General features: G+C 41.3%; 1 protein-coding gene across 1 annotated transcript in view; it reads left to right on the top strand.

The window, feature by feature from the left end:
• The window catches only part of LOC139717011 (uncharacterized), a 123,108-nt gene that overhangs the window by 31,249 nt on the left and 67,752 nt on the right, over positions 1–24,107 (top strand). The window contains exon 3 of the mRNA XM_071628528.1: positions 1,080–1,169. Within this exon, the coding sequence (XP_071484629.1) occupies positions 1,080–1,169 (90 nt within the window). The remainder of the gene's footprint in view (positions 1–1,079; positions 1,170–24,107) is intronic.

The raw sequence follows: 24,107 nt of genomic DNA, 5'->3' as shown, positions 1-24,107 counted from the left end.
TTATCCACTATGCCACAGCGCCCCCACTACTACTACTACTACTACTAATAGTAGTAGTAGTAGTTGTAGTAGTAGAACTAGTAGGTGTTGTACATCAAGTAGTAGTAGTTATAGTAGTAGTAGTAGTAGTAGTAGTAGTAGTAGTAGTAGTAATAGTTGTTGTAGTAGTAGAACTAGCAGGTGTTGTATATCAAGTAGTAGTTGTAGTAGTAGTAGTAGTAGTAGTAGTAGTAATAGTATAGGTGTAATAGTAGTATCATACATACCGTAGCAGTAGTAATTTCACTCAACAATGATTGAATCAGTACGTTTTGGTATCTGAGCCTAGAGGCTAGAGGTAAAGCCTCTCATTTCCTCTCCTCCAAGAAGTGTGAAGCAATTGAAACTATTCCAGGAGCTGGTTGGAGAAGTGCCAACGATGTGAATACGTCAAGCTGTGCGTTTGATGATGTTTGTGCCTATGTTAGAGTGTCCATGTCTTAAGTTTGGGTGTTTGTGAATATATTTTGCAGTACGTGAATATCATGCTCCAGCTATATTTATACTTTTCTTTCAGCACCTCTTCTTGTATCCATACTCATGGTGTAAGAGAGGCATACCTGCCATGGTTGGCAGCGTCTCATGTTCATCTTGTTTCGACAGAAGTCAAACGCATCGAAACGGTATATAGAGTTGTGCAGGAATCTCGAGTTCATTCTTGCAATTCAACACATAGTCACATGATCTTTGCCATTCAGCATAGCGAGGTGTTGAGTGGCAGCCCATGCAACATCTGCCGAGACTGTTGAAAACAGAGTCTTAAACCTGTGATGGAGAGCTTGTATATATCATTGATTTGATGCTTGAACAGAGATATCTAATTTCAAATTTGAATTGATATGTAAAGCTTGAAATATTGCTCATTTCATGTTCTATTAAAACAATATATATATATGTCGAATTACAAACTTTAAAAGATGTAATCACCACTTTGAAACGTAAATGTTTTATGAATACTTTGAAACATATATAGTTGGTTTGTATAAATCTTTTTTGTCGCTTTTTGTTAGTTCATTTGTTTTCTTCTTCTTCTTTTTCAGCATGGGATGTCATCGACAGATACGGGCCTTAGCGATGTTGAAAGAGAAAACTGCAACGTGGTTGTCTCAAACAAGCAGATTGAAATCAAGGTAATGACATGATTGAGTTTCATAATGCCTTTGTGTGATAAACTGGATTCCAATACAAGAAAATCAGTGTGACTGGTACTATAAACGAAAAAAAAAATATCATCATTTCAAAAAGAGCTGACAAAATTTGAAGGGATCAAAATGGATCATCACCAACCCCATCCCCAAACACAGACATGACAATATTGCGACGTATTTTCTGGGTGCGTTCGTGATGAGAGTTGTGGATGCATGTCATGGATGGCGAGAGTTCAAATTATGTTTTCACGCACACGCATATATCCCATACAATTTGTCGTAGAGTAGAGTTCAATTAATTACAAGAGAAGTATCGAGTTCACTTTATTCGTATTTTATTAAAAGAAGACATCACGTACTGAAAAGACGAGCGTCAAAACAACATCACACATGTAACAGCGAGACATTAAAAGGGCTAACACATCATGCGGTCTCGAACTACTAACTCCTAGTCCAGTCTCGTAAAAGCAGGGCGTAAAGGGAATTCTTTTCTCCTCTCTTCTCCCTTTGTAATTGCCAAAACAGACGCTTATATACGATCTGGGATGTCGCGTGCCATAAAGCTGGGCGATCCAGTTACCATGCGAACGATGTGTAACTGGGTCATCCAGTTTCTCAAAGAAGGCAGAGGCGCGTGGATGTAAAACTGGGTCATGACCTATATCTTTCTGAGATCAAGTCGGCCTGGTCTACATTCAAGCTTGGTCGAGAAAGGGCAGTTTTAGAATCAGGGCGGACCGATCTAGTGAGCATGCAACTGGACCAGCTATTTGGTATCGGGCTGGACTAGTTCTATGGATGGAGAATCAGATCAGGGATGCATTATTAGATGAAACTGTAACAGTTCGAAACATGATGGTGTCAGCATAGCAGTTCGAAACATGATGGTGTCAGCATTTAACAATCACATCGAAGGGGTCAAACAGGGTTCGTGAATAAACATGGCGAATATAGGTGAATAGTGGTACACTTACAACATAATCGTATGCAGCATTATTCTTATTTCAAAAACCGTTACAATGCTTCCCTCTAAAAAAAATGATCGTCCCCGATCATGGATTAAGATGAAAGGTTCGAATATCAACAATAACTTTGGAAGAGTATTTTTTTTTTTTCGGTAGATGTAGGTTCTATACTGAAAACTAAGTAATATTAACATATCATTGTCAATTTAGATGAACACGTCTGAATCGCAATGTAAAATTCTGATGCACTTATTTTTTTTTTGGGTATAATTGTTTGTTTTTGTCGCCAATTGAATCAGAACTCCTAAACCAGAGCGAGATGGGAATAAACAAAAAAAAAATGGTAATTGAGAAAATTTAGATAAAAATCCGCGGTGAATACATAACGAAGGAATTAAGTTGAAACTAAAAAGTATATATACATTACAATGGCGGGTACCAACATTTTGATATACATGAAATGCATCGATATACTGCAACGTAAAAAAAAACCGAACAAGTGTAACTGTATTTACAAAATTTACAACAATGACTATAAGAACGAGCATTATGTTGAAGGAAAATACAAAATGAGAAAGTCATAACATGCACGGTATTGAGTCATAAAATACAAAGGCACCACTGCCCTCCGCAAGGTGGGGACAACGTGGCATACATAAAAAAAAACGAGAACATGCCAGTCAGCAAACTTGTATCACTGCAGGGGCAGAACATTGTGTCCTTGGTCAACTTCTTTTTTTTTTCTTTTTTTTTTTTTTAGAAGAAAGCGGAGGAAACTGACCGAAGTAAAATCGGGCACATGCGATACATTTTAAGGAATGTCGGACTCTGCGTTTTAGCCTATCTCAAATGTTGGGAGCGCGATTCAAGGCTCAGCCTCTCGCAAATATCATAACGTTGCCTATACTTCACCCAACCCGGGCCACCTGTGTAATGGCGTGGGGCGATAAATCATGGGTGTCTGAAAGACAAAAAAAAAAAAAAAAATACGTGGTCAAGACAACGTAGTAAGGACACATATGAATTTCGCCTCTAGAAGTGAACAAAAATGAAAGTTTCAACGCAAAATCAAATATGTATAACGGACAAAATACAAATTCGAAAGTACACATGACGACACATATCAAACTATATTCATTTTGTAGTTAACAAACAAGAATAAAAATATGTGCTCGAAGACATAACAAACACGAGCAAAACAAACCATTAACGATTTGAACCAACCTGCAATTTGCCTGTTTTGTTTTTAGCGATTACCATTTTTTTTCACATTAAAATCTTGACTAACAGACTGACATTAGTAACAGCAACAAAAACATGAAAACACAGAAGGCAGAATATATAGGTAAAAGAAAATGATTAGTTTCGTTCATAATGTAAAATTAATCACTTATCATAATTCGACAATCAATAGCGATGATAACAAACAAATTTTTAAACAAAAGCAACAATTTGTAAAACCCCGCATCGGTATATGAAATATAGTAGGATTATAGATTATAGTGGGAAGGAGAGAAGAGAGAACAGCAAAGGGGCAGAAGATTGGAGAGAGTAGGGGGGGGGGGAAGAAATATTCAAGATAACGTGCGCAAACATGGATGGACGAAAATACCATTTCCATCCCCACTTAATTGGATGATTTTGGATTTTCCCTTTCCGCAAGATTTCGGCAGATGCAGCATAGCACAGTTTTGCTGAAAATGCATACGAGAAAGCCAATTGAATCGTTTCTTCTTTCGATTTTCGGAAAAAAATGACAAGAAAAAGTATGTAGATCTGTCACTTGCAGCAAAATATTATAGGCACTGATAAAATCTTGAGCAAATAACCGTTACTACATGCAAATCAACATAAAGACATAATGCATACAATAGAAAATAACATCTGCAATATGTGGGCGAACAACGTATAATCATTAAAACAAACATGTTAATCTCCAAAATGAGTGCATAAACATTCCACGTTTCAGGTAAACATGATAAAATGCACAAAGTCATTATTTGTCCCTTTTGGTCAACATGCATGAGTTCATTGTCCAAAAGTGACGTTTCTTACTCGAAACAAATTCAACGTTCCGAACCAATTGGGATCATGATCACGAGTCAGTTCTCGAATGAAGTATAATCCAACTTCGAACATCACAGGAGAACAAAGAAACGATGGTTATAACTATATCTTCCCTTTAGAGTTTCCTCGTGGATATTAAAAGAAAAAAAAATCGCACATGAGTCCGATGATTTGAATTACTCCATTTCGTCAAGCAATGGCGTCCCGGCGGTTGCCGTGACTGGAACCGTCGTCGAAGGGGGAGTTGTCGTCGGGACCGCTGTCGTCATGGATGTCATCATAGCCTTTTCGGGGGGTGGGTCAAGAAGACACTGAAGCGTAGAGGCTGCTCTTTTGATGGCTCGCTTCTCGTTTACCACCAAACCGGAGACGTGGCTAAATCCGGACCGAAGGTTGCTGTTTAGCTTTTCAGCGCAGAGCCTTGACTCGAGCGAGCACCGATGGACGGTGGCGCCTAGGACCTCGAAGTTCCGACGGAGATCGTCGACATCGGCTGCCACTTTCTCTATTCGTCGCGTTATTTTACTTTCCATTTCGGCGATGGCTTCCATGACATGGCTTAGATTTGGCTGGGACCGTTGGGAGACATGTCTATTGGGGGCGGTGGGTACAAAAGCTGAAACCGGTGGGGGTGGGTCAGGAAGGGGGTCCGGATTAAAATCGTACCCGGTGGCATCATCGCCTGCTTCCGAAATCGGCGAGAAAGCCGTTGTGGAGGTCGCCGCTGGTGTTCTTAAGTTCGATGAGGGCGTCGCAGCCGGTCTCGATGGAGCTAGTGGTGTCGGCGGCATCTCGGAGGAGACTAGTTTAGAGATGAATTCGCTCACATCCATTATGGCTAAAAAAAAAAGAAAGCTTCAACACATTCGTGCCAAAAACGGTGACGGGATAAAAGATTCCAGAAATGAATGGGCTGGTTAAAATACAAAACAGTAGCTGATTGCGTTGAGAAAGAGAGAGCGAGAGCGAACGATTTTCAGTCTTATTCCGGCTGTGGCATTACCAAGAGTGACCAAAACGGTCAGGGGGGCAGCGGGTTCGAGTTGATCTTCTTGGGGTCATTATGTCCTTCACATTAGTCTGAGTTCCAGTCTGTCGCATGTTCGGATCCAAAATTTTCACTCTTTGCGACAAATTCATGGCCCACTGTGGTATGTCGTTATTAATGTATGGTTTAAGTCTGTCATGATGCAACGTTTTCCCCTTACATTTGGCACTTGTCCGAATTTCGAAGTTAACGTCGTTATGAATTCGGACAACGACACATGGACCAACAAATTTATGTGGATTAAGTTTAGGCGACAGTCCTTTCTTTCGTGTAGAATCCACATAATAAACAAAATCACCAACTTTGAAGTTATTGATAGAAATCCTGGCATCATAGTCGTTTTTCTGTCGTTCCCGTGCTTTACCGAGGTGGTCCCTAGCCAATTTCGATGCGTCGGTCATCGCGGAGACTAATCGAGCTGCGTGTTCGTTAGGGAGATGACCACCGTTGCCGTCATCTGGCTGTCCTATCCCCATGGCGACCTCGATTGGCGTTCGGACCTCGCGACCGAGCATAAGAAAATTCGGAGAAAATCGGGTTGATTCGTGCTCGGTGCTGCGATACGCTGACGTAAGGAGGGATAGATTTTCGTCCCAATTCGTCTGTTTCTTGTCGACGAACGCCGTAATCATGTCGACAAGCGTCTTGTTAAACCGTTCGATCATCCCGTTCGAATTAGGTCTGTAAGGGCTAGTGCGTGTTTTGGTAATCTCGAGAAGTCGGCAAAGCTCGTGCATGAGGTCGGATTCGAAGTTTCTCCCTTGGTCCGTGTGGATCTCTAAGGGCGTTCCAAATCTAGCTATAAACTCATGTACGATCACGTTCGCGATTGTCGGGGCTGTCTGGTCCGCGATGGCGTAGGCCTCTGTCCACTTGGTAAACATATCACCAATGACGAGTACGTATCGGTTCCCTTTCGCACTGGTCGGGAATGGGCCTAATATGTCCATTGCGACGCGATCCATCGGCGACCCAGGCGTGTATTCTCCGAGTGGAGCTCGTGGTTTGGTCGTCGGCTTCTTCCTCGCTCCACACGATACGCAGTTAGCCAAATATAATCTCACTGACTGCTTCATGTTAAACCAATAGAAACCTCGTGATGTTTTGCTCAAAGTTTTCTTAATTCCCAAGTGGCCAGACATTTTTGAGGAATGGTTGGCCTTCATGACTTCATCACGAAGACTCGCCGGGACGACGAGCTGTAAACTCGTTGTCAGCCTGTTGTTTGTATAATTCCTCTTGTACAGCACTCCATCAATTATCTGTAGTTGTTTCCACAGTAACCACAAATTACGCACTGCTGGACTTTTGTCGTGAACCCGGCTTCGATCAGGTCTGTCTGCTGACTCGACCAGCCACTCGTAGATAATTCCGATGTCGGGATCGTTCTTCTGCTTGGTTATCATTTCATTGCGTTCGATATTGCATAGAAATTGTCCCTGCGGCCCGGAGAAATCTCCAGCGACGGCGCCTGTTTCGGAGACGCAGGACAGAGAGTCATTCTTTGCGATGTCGACAGCGTTCTTGCGCTTTATTCGTGCCTTCACTCGCGATATCGATGCACATTTCTTCACACGTAAACTCAGAAATCCCGGGGTAGGCCAATGTCCCCTGCTCAAAAACGAAAATGCATCACTCGTTCCCCTAATCACAAATGCGAGGCTCAAAATTAGGCACACAATAGCACTACACAATCCAATGCGCAAGTTATTCAAATTATATGATAACAGTCCAAGAAGAAAAACGATGACGGAGCCGGCATAAAAGATCATGTCGGCACAACAGTTAACTTTGGCAGAGTAGGTTCGATTTACATTATCCCTTCCGGGTTTATTCGTGTGAATGGTCTTCACACTCTTTGATGACAACGGGATGACGTCATCAACACTAAAGAAGTCGGACCATTCTCGATGTCGTCGATGACATGTTGTGCAGCCTCCACATGGCAAATCTGACAAGATAGTAGACCCGTCGTAACAGTCGCATGAATCAGGGTCACACGGCATACGAGATAATGAGTCCGCATTTCCGTGTTTCTTGCCCGCTCGGTGTTCGATGTCGAAGTTGAACTGTGACAGGATCTCTAACCAGCGCGCCATCTGATCTGTGGGCTCTCTAAACGACATTATCCACCGTAATGATGAGTGGTCTGTTCGAATAAGAAATTTGCGTCCGAGCAGATAGTGGCGAAAATGACGAACAAATGAAACCACTGCAAGCAATTCTCTCCGTGTAGTACAATATCGTCGTTGGGATCGGGTAAGAGTTCGACTAGCGTAGGCAATAGGCCGCTCGACTTCCTTTTGGCTCGTTTCATCCCACTGCATTTGGGACAAAACAGCACCAATGCCGGTCGCGGAAGCATCTGTGTCCAGAATGAATAATCCGCTATCCCGGGGGTAGGCCATCACGCTATCACTGACGAGTGTCGTCTTGAGATCGTTGAAGGCCCGATCACAATCGTCGTCCCATTCAAATCTGTTCGATTTCTCAAGCAATTTGTTCAAAGGGGCCGCTATTGATGAAAATCCGCGAATAAATCGCCGATAATAGGAGCACAGTCCGAGAAACGACCTGACGTCCGTGATCGACGTCGGCGTCGCCCAGCTTTTGATTCGACGAATTTTGTCAGGGTCGGGTCTGATTCCATTTTTGCTCACTATATGTCCCAGGTAAGCAACCTCTTGGCGAAATAAACTGCACTTGCTGGGCTTCAGTTTAAGGCCTGCTGCAGATAATCGCGACAAAACCTCATCTAGTCGAATCAGGTGGTCGTCGAAGGATGGGGCCATGACAATGATGTCATCGAGATACAATATCAGCGTCTTCCACTGGAGGCCTTTCATGAGTAATTCCATTGCTCGTTCAAATGTACTTGGCGCGTTACACAAGCCAAATGGCATTGTCACATATTCGTAGTGTCCGTTTCGGGTGCTGAATGCTGTTTTCTGGCGATCCTCTTCCTCGATCTCGATCTGCCAAAAACCAGACTGGAGATCGAGTGTCGAGAAAACATGAGAACCACCAAGACAATCTAAACAGTCTTCCATTCGAGGTAACGGGTATGCGTCTTTCTTTGTGACTTCGTTTAGTTTCCGGTAATCTACGCACTGCCTCGTAGTCCCGTCTTTCTTTTTCACATACACCAGTGGACTCGACCACGGGCTCGATGACTCACGAATAACTCCTGATTTCAACTGGTCCGCGATAATCTGCTCTTCCTCCCCTTCGAAGGCCCGTGGTGGTCGTCGCGGTCGTTGTTTGATGGGTGCTGCATCACCAGTATCTATTGCATGTCGAACGATCGAAGTGCGACCGTGATCGTCGGCCGACATCGCAAATGATTTCCTATGTTTGTCCAACAGTGCAGCAAGTCGTTGACGCCCGCCGATGTCAAGTCCTTTACAACTACGAGTGTACAGATCCTTGAGCTCATCCGACCAGCTGTCAAAGTTCGTTTGGTCACCAGACCTTAAACTGCGGATCGGGGTCGAAGTCGTGGGTAATGATTCACTGTTTTCAAAGTCTTCAGCGACATCCACAATAGAAACGACGGGCTGAATGAATGCTATCCTCGTTCCGGCGAAAAGTTGTACATCATCATCGTTTATATTCGCAACTCTTACTGGAATACCACTACCAGCGCGCATACGGGCGACATCGACCACGGAATGGGCAACATGGAGTGGCAGCGCATCAACTTGAATAGGCTCAATCACTCCAAACGTATTGTCACAATCAAACTCGAAGTTTTCCGCAGTTCCACAAACGATGTATTCGCAGTTCGCAGGTATTATGGTATCAGACTTAACATACACAGTACACATGTTAAATTCTCTATTTACAGCAGTTTCATACAGTCGTTGGCCAATGCGAAGTCCTCGCCGAGCTTCGAGAACACAGTCATAGTGATGGAGAAAATCAAAGCCTATCAATCCATCGTCAGGGATATCGGCGACATATGCATACCATGGAAAAACATCAGATTCTAAACTAATATCAATGTCAACTTCCCCATACACAGTGAGCAGTCCGCTGTCTGCTGCCTGGAGTTGTACATTTTCTGTCAACTGTCGCAACTTCGGGCGAGTTTCTTCAGGCATGGCAGCAAGTAATTTTGGGGAAATTACAGTGGCGGCGGCTCCTGAATCGACCAGTAATCGTGTATTTGCACCATTTAAAATTGAATTAATGCTAGCAGACACTCCTGAGCGTTCGCTTATCCTAATAATTTCAACTGGTGGATACGGGAGGGCCGGTCCCTGGTCGACGGTTTCGGCCCCGCTTAGTTTCCCGATTGAGAAGCACGATTCAATGTCGGTTGATCCTGAGCGTTCGATGGTGGCATGTCCCGTTGTAGTGGTGGCGGCTGTGGGTGCCACTGTTGTTGTTGTTGTTGTTGAGGTGGTTGCCAGTGCTGTTGCCAAGATTGTTGTTGGTGGGGTTGCTGCCACTGTTGAAATGAGGTAGGCCTGTTAGGAGGCAGCCACTGTTGATATTCCGACCGCGATTGTTGCGCCTGTCTTTGAAACCGCTGGTATCTAATCGGGCATTGCCTCGCGAAGTGTCCCTCTTTGCTACATTCATAGCAACGTCCACTGCTACTGTAACGATCCCGATTGCTGCGATCACGGCCTGAGCCTCCCTTTTCCGTGAGTGCATTCAACCTCCTCTCAATCGTTTCCATCACCCGCTTTTCAAACGAAAGTAAGCGATCTTCGGTGACCACATCTGATGCCGAATTCGAAGTGGAGATCGAACGAATAGGCCTCCTGGCCGTTTCCTCCCTGAGGCTGAGGTACCTCTCGGTAATGTCTCGTGCCTCTTGTAGCGTTTGCGGCTCCTGCATACCAATTGTCAAAGTCATTTGGTTATCCCCCAGGCCGCGTAAGAAGTGCCTGGTCGCGATGCTCTCTATTGTCGTGACGTCGGCGGTTGGGTATCCAAACGTGGTCAATTTCTTTATGTCGGCTGCGAAATCGACGAGCGACTCCCGTGGTGCCAACCGTCGCGACTCGAGCTGCGCGATGAACGTTGCCGGGGTCCTTCTCGCCGCAAATCGGTCTGCCAATGCGTTTGTCAACCTCCCATAGTCATTGACAACGTCGTCGGGTAGCTGCTGGTAGGCGTAGTCTGCTGCGTCGCCTCGCAGACACGCCAACAGTCTAAATCGTTTTTCGTGGTCATCCCAACCACAGGCGGCAGCTAAATTAGTAAACGAGGCCACAAAACTGCTCCACGGCCTCGATCCGTCGAATGAATCTTGTTGTGGCAGCTGTACGTCCATCTTTCCTGCGTAGTCGTGTTGTGGTGCGACCACCACCTCCTCGTCATCGCAGTCATGGCGAATAGTGTCTTTTAGTTCGTGCAGCTCCCGTCTTGCGGCATCCAATTCGTCTTGCAAATGTCTGAGCTCACGCTGGAGCTCTGCTTTCTTCTTAGGTCTGGTAGACATTGTAGATTAATCGACTAAATAGTTCTCCGTAGAAGAAATAAATGAAATCGAAATTCAGATTGTTATGGTCGCAATCTGCTTCTTCAGAAATGGTATGAAATCGCGGAAATCAATGTCAACAAATATTCGCTAAATCAATCCAGAGGTGGAGCAGTCCATTCAATTAATAACTATATTATTGCTCGTCAGTCAATCCATCAAATAGCACAATTGAGGCACGTGTTAAAGATCGCTAATCCCACTCCTGACACCATTGCGACGTATTTTCTGGGTGCGTTCGTGATGAGAGTTGTGGATGCATGTCATGGATGGCGAGAGTTCAAATTATGTTTTCACGCACACGCATATATCCCATACAATTTGTCGTAGAGTAGAGTTCAATTAATTACAAGAGAAGTATCGAGTTCACTTTATTCGTATTTTATTAAAAGAAGACATCACGTACTGAAAAGACGAGCGTCAAAACAACATCACACATGTAACAGCGAGACATTAAAAGGGCTAACACATCATGCGGTCTCGAACTACTAACTCCTAGTCCAGTCTCGTAAAAGCAGGGCGTAAAGGGAATTCTTTTCTCCTCTCTTCTCCCTTTGTAATTGCCAAAACAGACGCTTATATACGATCTGGGATGTCGCGTGCCATAAAGCTGGGCGATCCAGTTACCATGCGAACGATGTGTAACTGGGTCATCCAGTTTCTCAAAGAAGGCAGAGGCGCGTGGATGTAAAACTGGGTCATGACCTATATCTTTCTGAGATCAAGTCGGCCTGGTCTACATTCAAGCTTGGTCGAGAAAGGGCAGTTTTAGAATCAGGGCGGACCGATCTAGTGAGCATGCAACTGGACCAGCTATTTGGTATCGGGCTGGACTAGTTCTATGGATGGAGAATCAGATCAGGGATGCATTATTAGATGAAACTGTAACAGTTCGAAACATGATGGTGTCAGCATAGCAGTTCGAAACATGATGGTGTCAGCATTTAACAATCACATCGAAGGGGTCAAACAGGGTTCGTGAATAAACATGGCGAATATAGGTGAATAGTGGTACACTTACAACATAATCGTATGCAGCATTATTCTTATTTCAAAAACCGTTACAATATAAACATACACATTAAATGTATACATATATGTGCAATGTAAATGCACATATGAACATGGATGCATGCATGTACTTGTCTATCTCATGGATACACGTACACACAAACATGAATGTACGCAACCACACTTAAACAAGGGTGCCTTTAAACCCCTCATGCGTGTAGTGTTCACCCAATTGTAGCAAGCACCTGCTCATACATGTACAAATCACTGAAATGTAGATACAGGCTTGCCTATGGCTCCTGTACATGACAACCTATCTACGGAGGTCACTGTTTTCATTGCCATGGGATGGTCTTTGTGGACAGGTTTGGCGCAAGTGTGATACACAGCATGCAGTCACATCCAGGGTGATATTTGCATTGTGCAAAAGTGTACATTCTGATACCTTTATCAGCAGGTGAATTGTCTTGTTGATTGTGATGCACAGTCTCGTGCAGTCAGGCAGAATGTGTGTATAGGTGGCATAAAAACTATTGGTATGTAGTTGCATGGACAATTTTCACTTCATGTCAAAATCTTGACAGCAAATTTCATTTCAACATGCTTGTAATCTCCAAGGCAACATATCACTTCAAAATGTATCACATGACCATCATGTGTAACAAGCCATGCTGCATGCAACTTTGCTCATCCGTTATAGTGTATGCAATCATTTTAACTGTTTGGAAAGGGGAACTTGTTAGGATTTGGGATGGTGGAGCGCTCGTGCTTTTGCTGTGAAGTGACAGCTTATAAGTGCAGTCTAAGCTATGCCCATTTTAATTCAAGCAGTCACGACGTGCAGCTGTGGGAATGGCAGGTGCCGTCATCTACACTCTGTACAAGTGTGGACACCACTTGATGCTAAATTGAATGAAATCACAGAAAGATTATCATTGTCTTGTCATCGCTGTGAATCTTCGCAAAAATTGGATGTCTTTCACAGATGCCACTTCTGCAAAATCTCGAATACATATTAAAGTTGCCAATTGTACGCTTGTCAGTTTTCACGAGGGCAATCCATACACCCACTTGATGTTGTCGCTATAGTAACAAGTGGTGAGATGAATTGTGACAGTTTGTCTTAAAGGTAGAACCCGGTTTCATTGGTTAAAGGTAAAACCCCACTTTTCTCTGGCATAAAGTATCAACACTCGACTTACCATGTTCTGATTCATACTGTTTCCTGGCCTTTTATAGTAGCACTGTAAAAAAGTAGAAGCAATCTTTAAGTTTTGAATCATTAAGTAATTCTCATTCAAAAATTATCCCAATCATCATCATTTTGAAATATAACTTGTAGCATCAGCAACACTCGTATGTTTTGTGTGAATGATATACACTTGTACAATGTAGCTACTTAAAACATGAAATGCATCAAAATTTTCATTCAGTGTAGTCTTCAATTTCACTTGTGCATTTTCATCAGCATTGTTAGAAGTGCAAGTATCTGTCATTTGTTTCAAGCGAGATGTAACAAATTCAGTACAGCGTGTGAACATGCTCGTTGTAAATCAACTTGCTGCATGGCACGAAAGATGCCAAAATCTTCGACAGCTGACCCTCACAGGAGTGCAGATCTCAACTCCGAATCACGGCACGTTTTATGTCTGGAGTTATGTGGCGCCATCTCTCACGCCCCAGTTCCTATCTGGGTTGATGGCACAGCATCTGCCATCATTAAACTTCATGCAACATTGCTCTCTTCGAATTCACAATGACCAGCCCCTTTGTACTCTTATTGTACACTTAATATTATCTAGCAGTTGCTGTCCTGTAAGATTGGAGATTGTCATCATAAATCTGTTAAAGCTGTTCAGGATTGGTTTTTAATCTTTGCAGCTCGGCAACATAATTGAAAAACCTTAAAGATCAGTATTCAACTATTCATGTCCTTGGAAGTTGTTGAATAGAAAAATATGTTACAGAATGCTTTTTTGTTCTGTTGATTAACATTGGCTGAAATGTGTGAATTTTTATGAGGAAAAAATAATCGAATCAAAATTTGATGATTATTTATGAATTCCATCTCAATTTGATTAACATTTAAGTTTCATGTGAACTTGATAGCAAATCCCTTTCACCTACACTGCCATATTCCATCCAAATTTCATTGTGTTTCGTCCAATTTTCATTGTGCCATATTTCATCGTGTCATATATGTATTTCTGTGTCTGTTTATAGTGCAGTATACTTTAAAGCAAGAAATATCTGTGTCATGATCTTTTTCACAAATTGTTACTGCCATCTGATGCATTAAAGTGTGAACAAGAACTTTTGTGAGCATTTAAGTTTCTTTGAATCTCGGCTGTCACAAAATTTGCTAAATTAAAATGCACACAATAATTTTAAAGTGGTCTATTTCAGGACTAATTTTAGATTCTTCAAAGAAGATAAATACTTCTGTTCATAGCTTTGGTATGGCCTCACTGAGAACTTGCCAATAACCTTGAACAGTGTTCATTTATTTTCAGGAAGTGTTCTTAAATCAAGAAATTAATAATTTCCTAATACTCCCTGACATCAAGGTGTTAACTGATTCATTGCCATTCCCCGGAGGCCTTTTGGGAGTACATGTATTTTGTGATACTGCTACAGTTGTGAGTGTGCATAAAATGCTGGAAATTGTTGATTTTTTTTTTCCATTTTTTTGTAAACATTAGAATAAGAAAGTATGTAGATATTCTGAGTACTGACTGAGATGTATACAATTCAATGAATACAGAGACTCCAACTCCAAGCACCTTCTGATCGGGAGATTCTCCCGCCTGAAACCCCTAGCAAATGGGAGACTCCAATTTGATGTGCCCAGAGCGCACACCACGAGCGCAAAGCGCGAAGTTCCTTGCGGCCGGGGTCCAGGGCCCGCTCAAGGGCCCTGGAAGCTCGGTTGTAGATGCTCTCTCGTGCTATTTAAGGCCCTTTTTTTCAACATACAGTGATATTAATGTAAGAAATCATTTCAAGCGGGAGACACTGAGCCAGGGTAGGAGAAATTAAATCTCAAGCGGGAGAACGGGAGATTTTGCAAAAATGGGCTTTTGGCGGGAGATCTCCCGTCGAAAACGGGAGAGTTGGAGTCTCTGTGAATACACGGTAGATATGTTGTATGAAGACCTCACTTGTAGAACATTAATCACTTGTTCTGATATGAATATCATCTCAAGGCATGCTGTAATTTTTAATGTAAGAATTTGTGAACAAATGAATACATACATAAATGAATGAATGAATAGATAAATTAATAGGTCAATGAACAAACAAATGAATTAATTGATTGCTTAATCAAAATGTACGTACATAAATACCAGCAGTGTATGTGAGGAAAGTAAAACAATAACAAAATACCAATATCGACAAGGCACGGACGACATTATGACTTTCAATGCTAGAAGACAGCTTATTAAAGACACTATCTATATGATGCTTTTATGATTTAAAATTCATTAACTCTGGTTACTGTAAAACATAATATATTTGTGGCATGGCATTTTCGCGAATTGGAGCCTACAGCCTTTTTCGTGGCATGAAAATTTCGCGAATTGCTACTGGCGTTCCATGCATACAGTGTAGACAAGAACTTTCACATGCATTTTGATTTCGCACATCTTGGCGCTCACAAAATGTGCGAAATTAAAATGCACGCGAACATTCCTCGTTTTACAGTATATGGAGGACAATCAGTGCCAGGAGGTATGCCTGACCACATGGATACCAAACAGTGGTAAAGGTGTGAGGCGGGAAAGCAAACACAGTTTGAGACACCATTACCATCAACAAAATCTGTGGAACAGTTGTGGTGCCCTAGGCTAGAATACTATTAAAACCTGTGTGCTGTATCTTTTGATAGCCCCAGCAGAAAATTTTTCTTACAAAACAGAAGAATGATGATTATTCTGTGAAAACCTTTGTGTGTTTTTTCAGCTTAGGGATTCCAGGTCAATGCATGCTGCAACAAAATTATTAACTCTCTTAGAGGTGACAAAGAAAAAAGAAGTTTGGTTGTTTTCGTGCACCACAAGTTATATATTATGGAACGGTGTGACTTGTGCCATAGAGTATTTAAATAACCTAGTTCCACGCATGCATCTTTTGATTTTTCTCTCATTTTTTTCTTTTTTTTTTCGTTGGGACGAGAAGAAATGATTTCTTTTAATGATTTTCATTAGATCCCTTGGGTGAAAGTAGACCGATTAGGCTTTCTTTTGTATTTATTCAACCTCATTTGTGAAAGAGGCTTGTTGAATGTGGGCTTGATAAACACTTCATATAATTTCTATCTCTGTTTTGCTGGAAATTAGTCTGAATCCAAGAAAAATGGTAGTGATAACACTGAAATATTCCAGTTATTTGTCATTGTTATGAAAGAGAATGATTTAGTCAATTACGAAACTTTTCTTTGTTCCGTTGTTTTGTCATGTTTGATTTTGTACCGTCAAGTGAGGTTTTATCCCCCTCAAGTTTGTTTAGCTTGTAAACATTATTTCTTGTATCAATTCATGCAAGGCGGATTTAAACTGCTCTCAATATTCTAGTTTGCCATTTCCTCCATTGCTTTGAATGTGCCAGCTTTTACCTAAATCCCCTCAGCCCCGCCATATAGTTTATAATGGATACAGACAGGTTGTCTCTGATAATGAGAGTCTTACATCGCTGTGACAGTCATTTCTTCACAATTAATCCTTAAATGTTACATCAGAGTGTGAGAAGGAAACATTAGCAGCTCCGAAAAGGCTGGATTGCAAGACTATCATGGAGAGTAGTGTCTTTCTCACACTTAACTGTTGTGTGAGAGTTTGCATGATGAGAAATTATAAGGCATCCTCTGTGCTATCTTTTTGGGGTAGATGTAGCTGATTGCGGTATCGCTAACAAGGATCTCGAAGACTGTCGCCACGACAAGAATTTGAGATGCTCTCCGCGTTGAATTATTCAATGTAATTTCATAATGGCGTTTTCTGAGGTCAGGGACCTAGTGTACACATCTGCGTGTTTCTGAGGGATTATCATTTCATATTTCTTCTTTTTTTGGGGGGGAGAGGGGTGTGTGGAATATTTGGGTTAATTGATGGTTGTGTCAGAGGTTGGGAAAAAAATGTTGAAAAATATCTGGTCAAAATTAGGTTGACAGACACAGGAGAGTCTTGTTACAAGACGGGAATGGAAATTAAAGTTTCATCTTCATTTGTGGCATCACTTTGATAATTCATTGTGTGCTTGGAATGCAGATGGGCATAGAAAAGCTGATAGTCTTGTACAAATTGCCCAAAGTACATGGCACAAACATAATTGAATTACGAAGCCCCGGAGAGCCACACTAATGTGGTTTGGAGCTGTGCTTTAAACTCACATTTTTACTATTTGTTGTTCAAGTATTCTTGTTGGATTGGGTTGCTGAATTATCCAAAAGCCTACCAGTGGCAAGCGTATAGCTGATTCAAAAAAAAAAATTGGTAGCACATTAGATGATGAAAGTTCTATTTTCCCTCTCAAAGTTCCAAATTTTCTGAATTTCTCTTTGATCTTGTGTCAATTGAATGAATTAGAAAGTAGTTCCATCAAATTCATATCCAGTCCAAGATAAGCAGTGAAATTCAGTGTTGCCAATGAAAACCAAAAGATGTACATGTGGATTGAGTGAATGCAGCAACAGTGGTATAACACATCAGTGAAAATTTGAGGAAATTGGACTATCCATTCAAAAAGTTATGAATTCTAAAAGTTTTGCTGCTGCTGTCGCTGGATGAGAAGACTACAGCATTTTGTGATACCATGTATGAAAAACAATTAAAAAAAATTCACCGCATTTTCACTTTTGTAGCATAATAAGAGAGCACTTGACTTTACAAAGTGTACCGCTATCAAAAAGCAGGGGGAATAGCATTAACCATAATACATGTCAGTAACAAGTCGAGGGAGTGTGTTCTTTTCATTAAAAAGTTAAATTTTAAGAAATTCTATTCTTTCTTTCATTTTTCATATGTGACGTCACAAACTGTAGTAATCTTCTCATTCAGCATTTAGTGATACGATGACTGAAGCAAAACCTTGAGAATGTATGACTTGCGAACAGATTGTCCAATTTTCATTCAACTCTCACTGATATGTTCTATTAACCCGTTGAAGACTAGTATCTGGAGTATACTTGGGCACATGTCTGTGGAAAATGCGTGTTATAGCCAAATCTGCTCGTCCTCAATGGGTTAACATTACTGCATATGGAGATTTGGGCTTCATTCCCCTATATTAATGATGACAAGATAATACTTAGTGCAACAAAGTCATCCAGTACCTGTGGATCAACCCAAAAGAGTATGGAGGAACAGAAGAAAACAAAGAAGGAAAAGGAATCAGTGGTTTTATCCAAGTCTAAAAATTACTTTGTACCTTGTAAGTTATCAACAACGTGACAGCATGAACATCACATATCAAACTCACGAAAGTGAAATTAATTGCTATCGTTGAATGCTTATCTAGTCATACACAATGCTCGTACAGCAAAACCACAATTCAAATTTGGGTAACTTGAGCCCATTATGCGGTAGAATGTGCAAGTATGTGGTTTACAAGACATGGCTAGAAGTAGAATGTTCGTTTCTGAATGAAGTGATAATATCATGCGTCAAGTGCAACTGCTACATGCCTCCTCGCGCGGTGTGCCCCATGGATGTATGGATGTACCCACACACCCCCTCTGAAATACAAACAGACCCACAGATCAGACCGCAGGTCTTAATCATAGCTGTATGTCGGAAATCTTTAATCACCAACTGGCACACCTGTTCAGTCTAGCTACGGGTAACAATGTTTGATGGATCAAGGTCATTCAACATCATGTTCACGTATGTTAGTAGAGCAGCACTGTCATCATACTCTCCGAAGGAATTTATGGTAGAGGTGGTATACTTCAAAAGAGGGAGGGGGGAGTAATATCTGATATGGATATAGTGAGGGAGTTATTGTGGTGTAGAATTAATAGTCTGCTTGTTTGTTTGCTATTTCTTTGAAACTTTCTTTATCAGTGATACTGTTCTTCGTATATCGTCGCTGGGGCGAAGAGACCTCATATTTACAAGATGTCAAATGTTCAGGAGAGCAAAAAAACATGACAGCTAAAGCACTGCATCAAATAGGAGAGCCTTTCCTTTGACATGCCACGGTGGCTTTATTTTGGGGGTAAAACAGCTAGGATTTGGACAGGACATCACTCAACTGATTATCCGACCATTAATCCGAAAAAGTCATTTTCATCCAAATTTCAGATATGAGGTTTTGTCGCCCCAGCGACGATTTATATTCCCACACGTGTAATGTGTGCTGACTAAAGTGACTAGGTGTGCTATTTTCAGTTTCTTCCCTCCGCAATCCTTTGCAACATATCGGAATGGTGTCTTTCAGCATGCTTGTTACTCTGGGAAAGCCCCTTCCCCTCTTCCTCTCCCCCTCTTCCACCCCCTCTTCCTCCCCCACCCCCTCCCCATCAACCAGTAGAGGTGATATTAATCTCTTTGTATCGCACTGGGGATTGCAGATTAAAGGAGGGGTGAAGTTTGTCACGGGACGCAAATTTGTCACAGGTGTTCGGCGTGTGCGTGTGAGAGAATGCAAGTCACGCAGGTTGAATTCAATGTGTGGTCGGCTATCAACGCCTCTTCAATGCATGGTCAGCTTCAAGTCCATCAATTCCCACTGCAAACTCGTCCGCTCACAACCAGCAAACGTTTTATCAGATCAGAGGATATGGAGGAAATTTTAATGACTTTCACTGATACTAGGCCAAACAGGTCCTGATAATACCCAGCAGTCTCCTGGAGAGGCAACTGGCTAATGGCCACATTTTCATCTCTAAGCATTTGCAAGCATTTATGATTGTAGCTACCATCGCAATTAAGGGTCGAACAACAGATGATTCTAGTCCAATTAGCTGCCTTCATATATCTTTGTTACCTTTTGTTGAGAATTTGATGAAGAGAAGCTTGGATTTAAAGATCAGAAGATTATGGAAACTATCATTGAGAATTTTCCATTAAATTAGTGCAGAAATTGGAAAGGAAAGGAAAGAGTCTTACGAATATGAGGATCATAAACAAGCTGTAAAAGGGGGAACTGCAAGCAACCCTCATGTAAATAGACAGAAAGGAGAAAGAAATGAAACACTAGAAATTCCTCAGTCGAAGGAAGAAGATCTAATGTTAAAGTTAGTGCTTTGTAATGATCATGAACTGGGAAATTTGATATCAAACCCTTAAGGGATGCCTTAACCCTTTAACGTTAAGTATTCCAAGTTACTGAGTACTCATCTCCACCACCTTAACCCGTTGAAGACGAACTGAATTTCCTTATAACACACTTTTCCCATTTGTCCCAGCCCAAGAATACTCGGGACTAGTCTTGAAGGGGTTAAGTGCCATGATCACGTTTCCATACAATCAGGAGACTGTCATTATGGGTACCTTTTCCTTTTTCTTTTCTTTTCTTTTCTTTTCTTTTCTTTTCATTTCTTTTCATTCTTTTTCAGATTGTTTTGCACACATGACAGAGACAATTGTTAATTTAATCCCCATGGTCCCAATTTTACTTGGTCTACTTGTTTGTTGAAGTATGTCCTTCGCTGAAGTCAGCTTGTACTGCTACTTTTTTTTTTACCTCATTGAATTAAATATTTGGCACCAAAGGATTAACTCCCCAAAAAGTCAGCAGGCACGCAAAGGGTTCAAGGTGATTCTGTTACGATGATGTAACGTAAAGTGTCGAAACAAATGTCTCGTCTAGATTACAACGTGCCAAGTTCTAGGGCAGTATCCTTGTGTGAAAGCAAAGTGTTACGATGATGTAAAGTAAAGTATCGAAACAAATGCCTCGTCTAGATTACAACATGCCAAGTTCTAAGGCAGTATCCTTGTGTGAAAGGAGAAAGAAAAGAAAAATTCCAAAATGCTGAAACTTTCGACAAACGTCGTCTTCAATTTGGAGGTGGCACATCAAAGTTACTGCCTTGGGTCATGGAAGGTATTGTTCACCCACCCCAAATGAGAGCCTTATGTATCAGAAATTGAAGAAGGAAAAAGAAATAAGAGGGTTACAACATATTGTCACATCTTGTTACATTTTTGTTTTCTCTCATTTTCTGTGAACATATGGGTGTGTGCGTGGGGGGGGGGGGTAGAATAGAATCTCAAATTTGGCAGACATGAGGAAGAAACTTTAACAGTAGCCTCGAAATCCAATGTTGTGTTACGTTAGCCTGAAAGGCATCGATGTTAGTGCCAAGGGTATTAACACAGGGATAATGTTTTACTGTGCTCACTCCCCTTGTGATAACTCTCCTTCCTTCTGTAACTTCTTACAGCTGTTGGTAATTTCTTTTACCAAAACCAAGCAAACAAACAAACAAATAAATGAATAAACGCAAATCATGCACGTGGGCACTTTGTAATGTCAATTTGTTTGACACAGAAGCCCTAATATTCAATTTGATTTACACTGACTAAAGGATGTTTATAAACAAGAAAAAAACTGATTTGATATTTGTCACCACTGAGAGTTAACACCTTATATGCACTACTATAAAAAGTGCTTCTTCATGGAATGAGTGAACTGAATTGATCTGTATTCATAGAGGGACAATATGAAATGAAAATAAGATTTTTAAAATGAATGACTGATGTATGGTAATTCATTGGTATTGCACAGAATAAAACTGTCTTTTCTCACTTGTTTGACCTTTGCTGGATGACAGGGAGGAACTTTTCTGGGAGGTGCAAGAAATGAAGCTGGGAAAATAATACTTAATCAGATGTAGAAATCATTTCTTAGAATGGTTGTTCAAAGTTGGGACAGAGCGCGCGCTGTGTTACAACAAAACAGCATCAAACGGCCAGTGCGTATCAGGGCAATTACCTCCCGAGGGCAATTACCACCCCCCCCCCCCTGCTAAATACTGGTTAGTGATAGGGTTAGAGTTAAGAATAGGGTAAGGTTTAGGGTTATGGTTTGGATTAGGGTTAGGATTAGGTTCAGGATTAGGATGAGGGAAGAGGGTTAGGGTAGTGTTTGAAGATATCAGTGTCTATACTTCATCTTGAAATTCATATACGACTAGAAAAATATAAGAGGCTTTTGTTTTTCTATTTGTTATGTGTTTGTACTGTTGAATGTCGAAGCCCTCTTGCTGCATTGATTTGTTTAATTGGCAGCAGAAAATTCGGCATTCAGAGACTTTTTCAGTCATGCTTGAGTCGATGATCAAATCAAAGGTTTCCATGGCAACTAGATCTTAAGTCTGTCGGCAATGCCCGCCTCCCTCTGAGTATAGATGATAAGGTGTGGCTTCCCTTCGATCAAGATGAACATGATTTTCAAAACCATATGTCCACTCTGCTGGCCTTTGGGAGTTACAAGCCAGTCCCACGTATAGGTTGATAAAACGTTTCTATGAATAGCACGAAGAACGTTAACAATTACATCAAACTTTATATTTACACCACATTTTAAGTCACAGATTGAAACCATCTTTCATCAGCAGATTTTGGTTGTTCTTTTTTTTTTGCACATTGACTGTACACTGGGAGATGTTGGTATTAAACCGTATGTGTAGTCCTTGTGGACAACTGTTTCTTTCCTGCAAATATGACTTATATCTTTACTTCATCTGACCAGATTTTAACGCTCACTAGAGGTATACATGATATTTTATGACTCCCCCCCCCCCCCCCCCATACTTTTGGGATAAAGAAAAAAAAAGTCCTGGGGGATGGCTTGCCAGGAATGATGTTAGCTGTCAGTGATGTCAAAGGAAAGTGGGAAGGAAAAGGGGGCAGATTTTGATGGCTAATTTAGTCGTGGTCCGGTGCTAGGCGTCAATCAGATGAGGAAGACATGTGGAATTGGTTCCATCTAGCCACAGGAATACACCGAGGGCGCTCTATAATGTCACTTCCACGTGGGCTGGGGACGGACAGCGTTCTTGCGATGTACTATAAGTAGTTTTTGTTCAAGGCCATTTTTGATTTTTGTGTGTGTGTGTGTTTCATCTTGTTTTATAGTGTTTGTTGGGTTATCTTATCTTCTTCTTTTTTGCTTTTTTGCTTTTTTGCTTTTTTGCTTAGCCTAATTTTTTGGGGAAACTCATGATTATTTGTGCTGTGCAGCATATGTGAACAGCACTTTAACGAACCATTGATTTTTATAATCCCATAATGCAGCTCACCACAGTAGGTCCACATATATTGGCTGTGCTCTGGTCTTTGTTTATGTGCACAGTCTTGAGATTTAAAGCACTTTGCTTGCAGCAGAATGATGTGTTTTTTGTGTGTGTGTTTTTTTTTTTTTTTTTGCAGTGTGGGAATGATGACAAATACAACCGATTTTTGCATCTTGATGTAAAAACCCATAGCTCTTGTTTTTGAATGCGACTGGAGACAGTGAGACACAGCATTCTATCAGTGTGTCCCATGTCCACTATACAATTTGTAGAAGAACTAGAGTATAAACTGTAAAAGCTGTTATTTTCGCATACAGATACTTTCACAAATAACAAGGTCTAAGACATTTTTGTGACACTTTTTTTTTAACAATATGCTATGGAGGCTATTATAAGCACACTAATGCATGTCCATTCACTTTATTTGAGTACATTGTTAAATTCGCGGCCCAGCAGTGATTTGCAAAATTCATGAAAATTTAACCCTCACAAAAATAACAGCTCTTACAGTAATTCATTTTTTTAAGGTAATGTCCTTGAAGTCATGTGTATATGAAAATTAGAGCATGTTGGAGACAGGCAGTGAGAAGTTAGTGCCACATTTGATCGAGATGTCAGAATGAAGGAAGTGATCAGAGGCCCAAAAAGGAAAAAAAAAAGTTTGCAATCATACAAAGTGCCACAACAATAGAAAATTTTAAACAGACACAAAAACAGCAGCAATAAAAGCAGGAAAGCAACAACATCCCAACATCCTTGTGATTCCACTCTGGGAAAGACATTTAATGTCCTATTTTGGGTCAGCTTGAGCCTCTACTGTGGGGTAAAAAACATTTGACTACACATGTGTTTCTGTCTGTCTGTCTGTTTTTCTTTCTTTCTTTCTTATTATTTGGGGGGGGGGCTGGAGAGGGGGAGGAGAGGTTTTCACTGTTGTTGTTGTTGTTGTCATTGTTTGTGATCACCTCATGGAGTTAGAACTCGTGATGTTGACGCTGATAGCTTGATAAACTGTCAGGGGGGAAAACTCTTGGGGGCAGTATGCTACCGAAAGGGGAGGGAGGTTATTTTTGAGGAATGCCTGTCCCCGAGA

The sequence above is a fragment of the Diadema antillarum genome, unplaced genomic scaffold (assembly GCF_040938485.1).
Source record: "Diadema antillarum isolate AM-2024a unplaced genomic scaffold, OU_Dant_1.0 scf00000071, whole genome shotgun sequence".
NCBI lineage: Eukaryota > Metazoa > Echinodermata > Echinoidea > Diadematoida > Diadematidae > Diadema > Diadema antillarum.
Note: the sequence above shows the minus strand (reverse complement) of the source record. Positions and strands in the feature narration are given on the sequence as shown.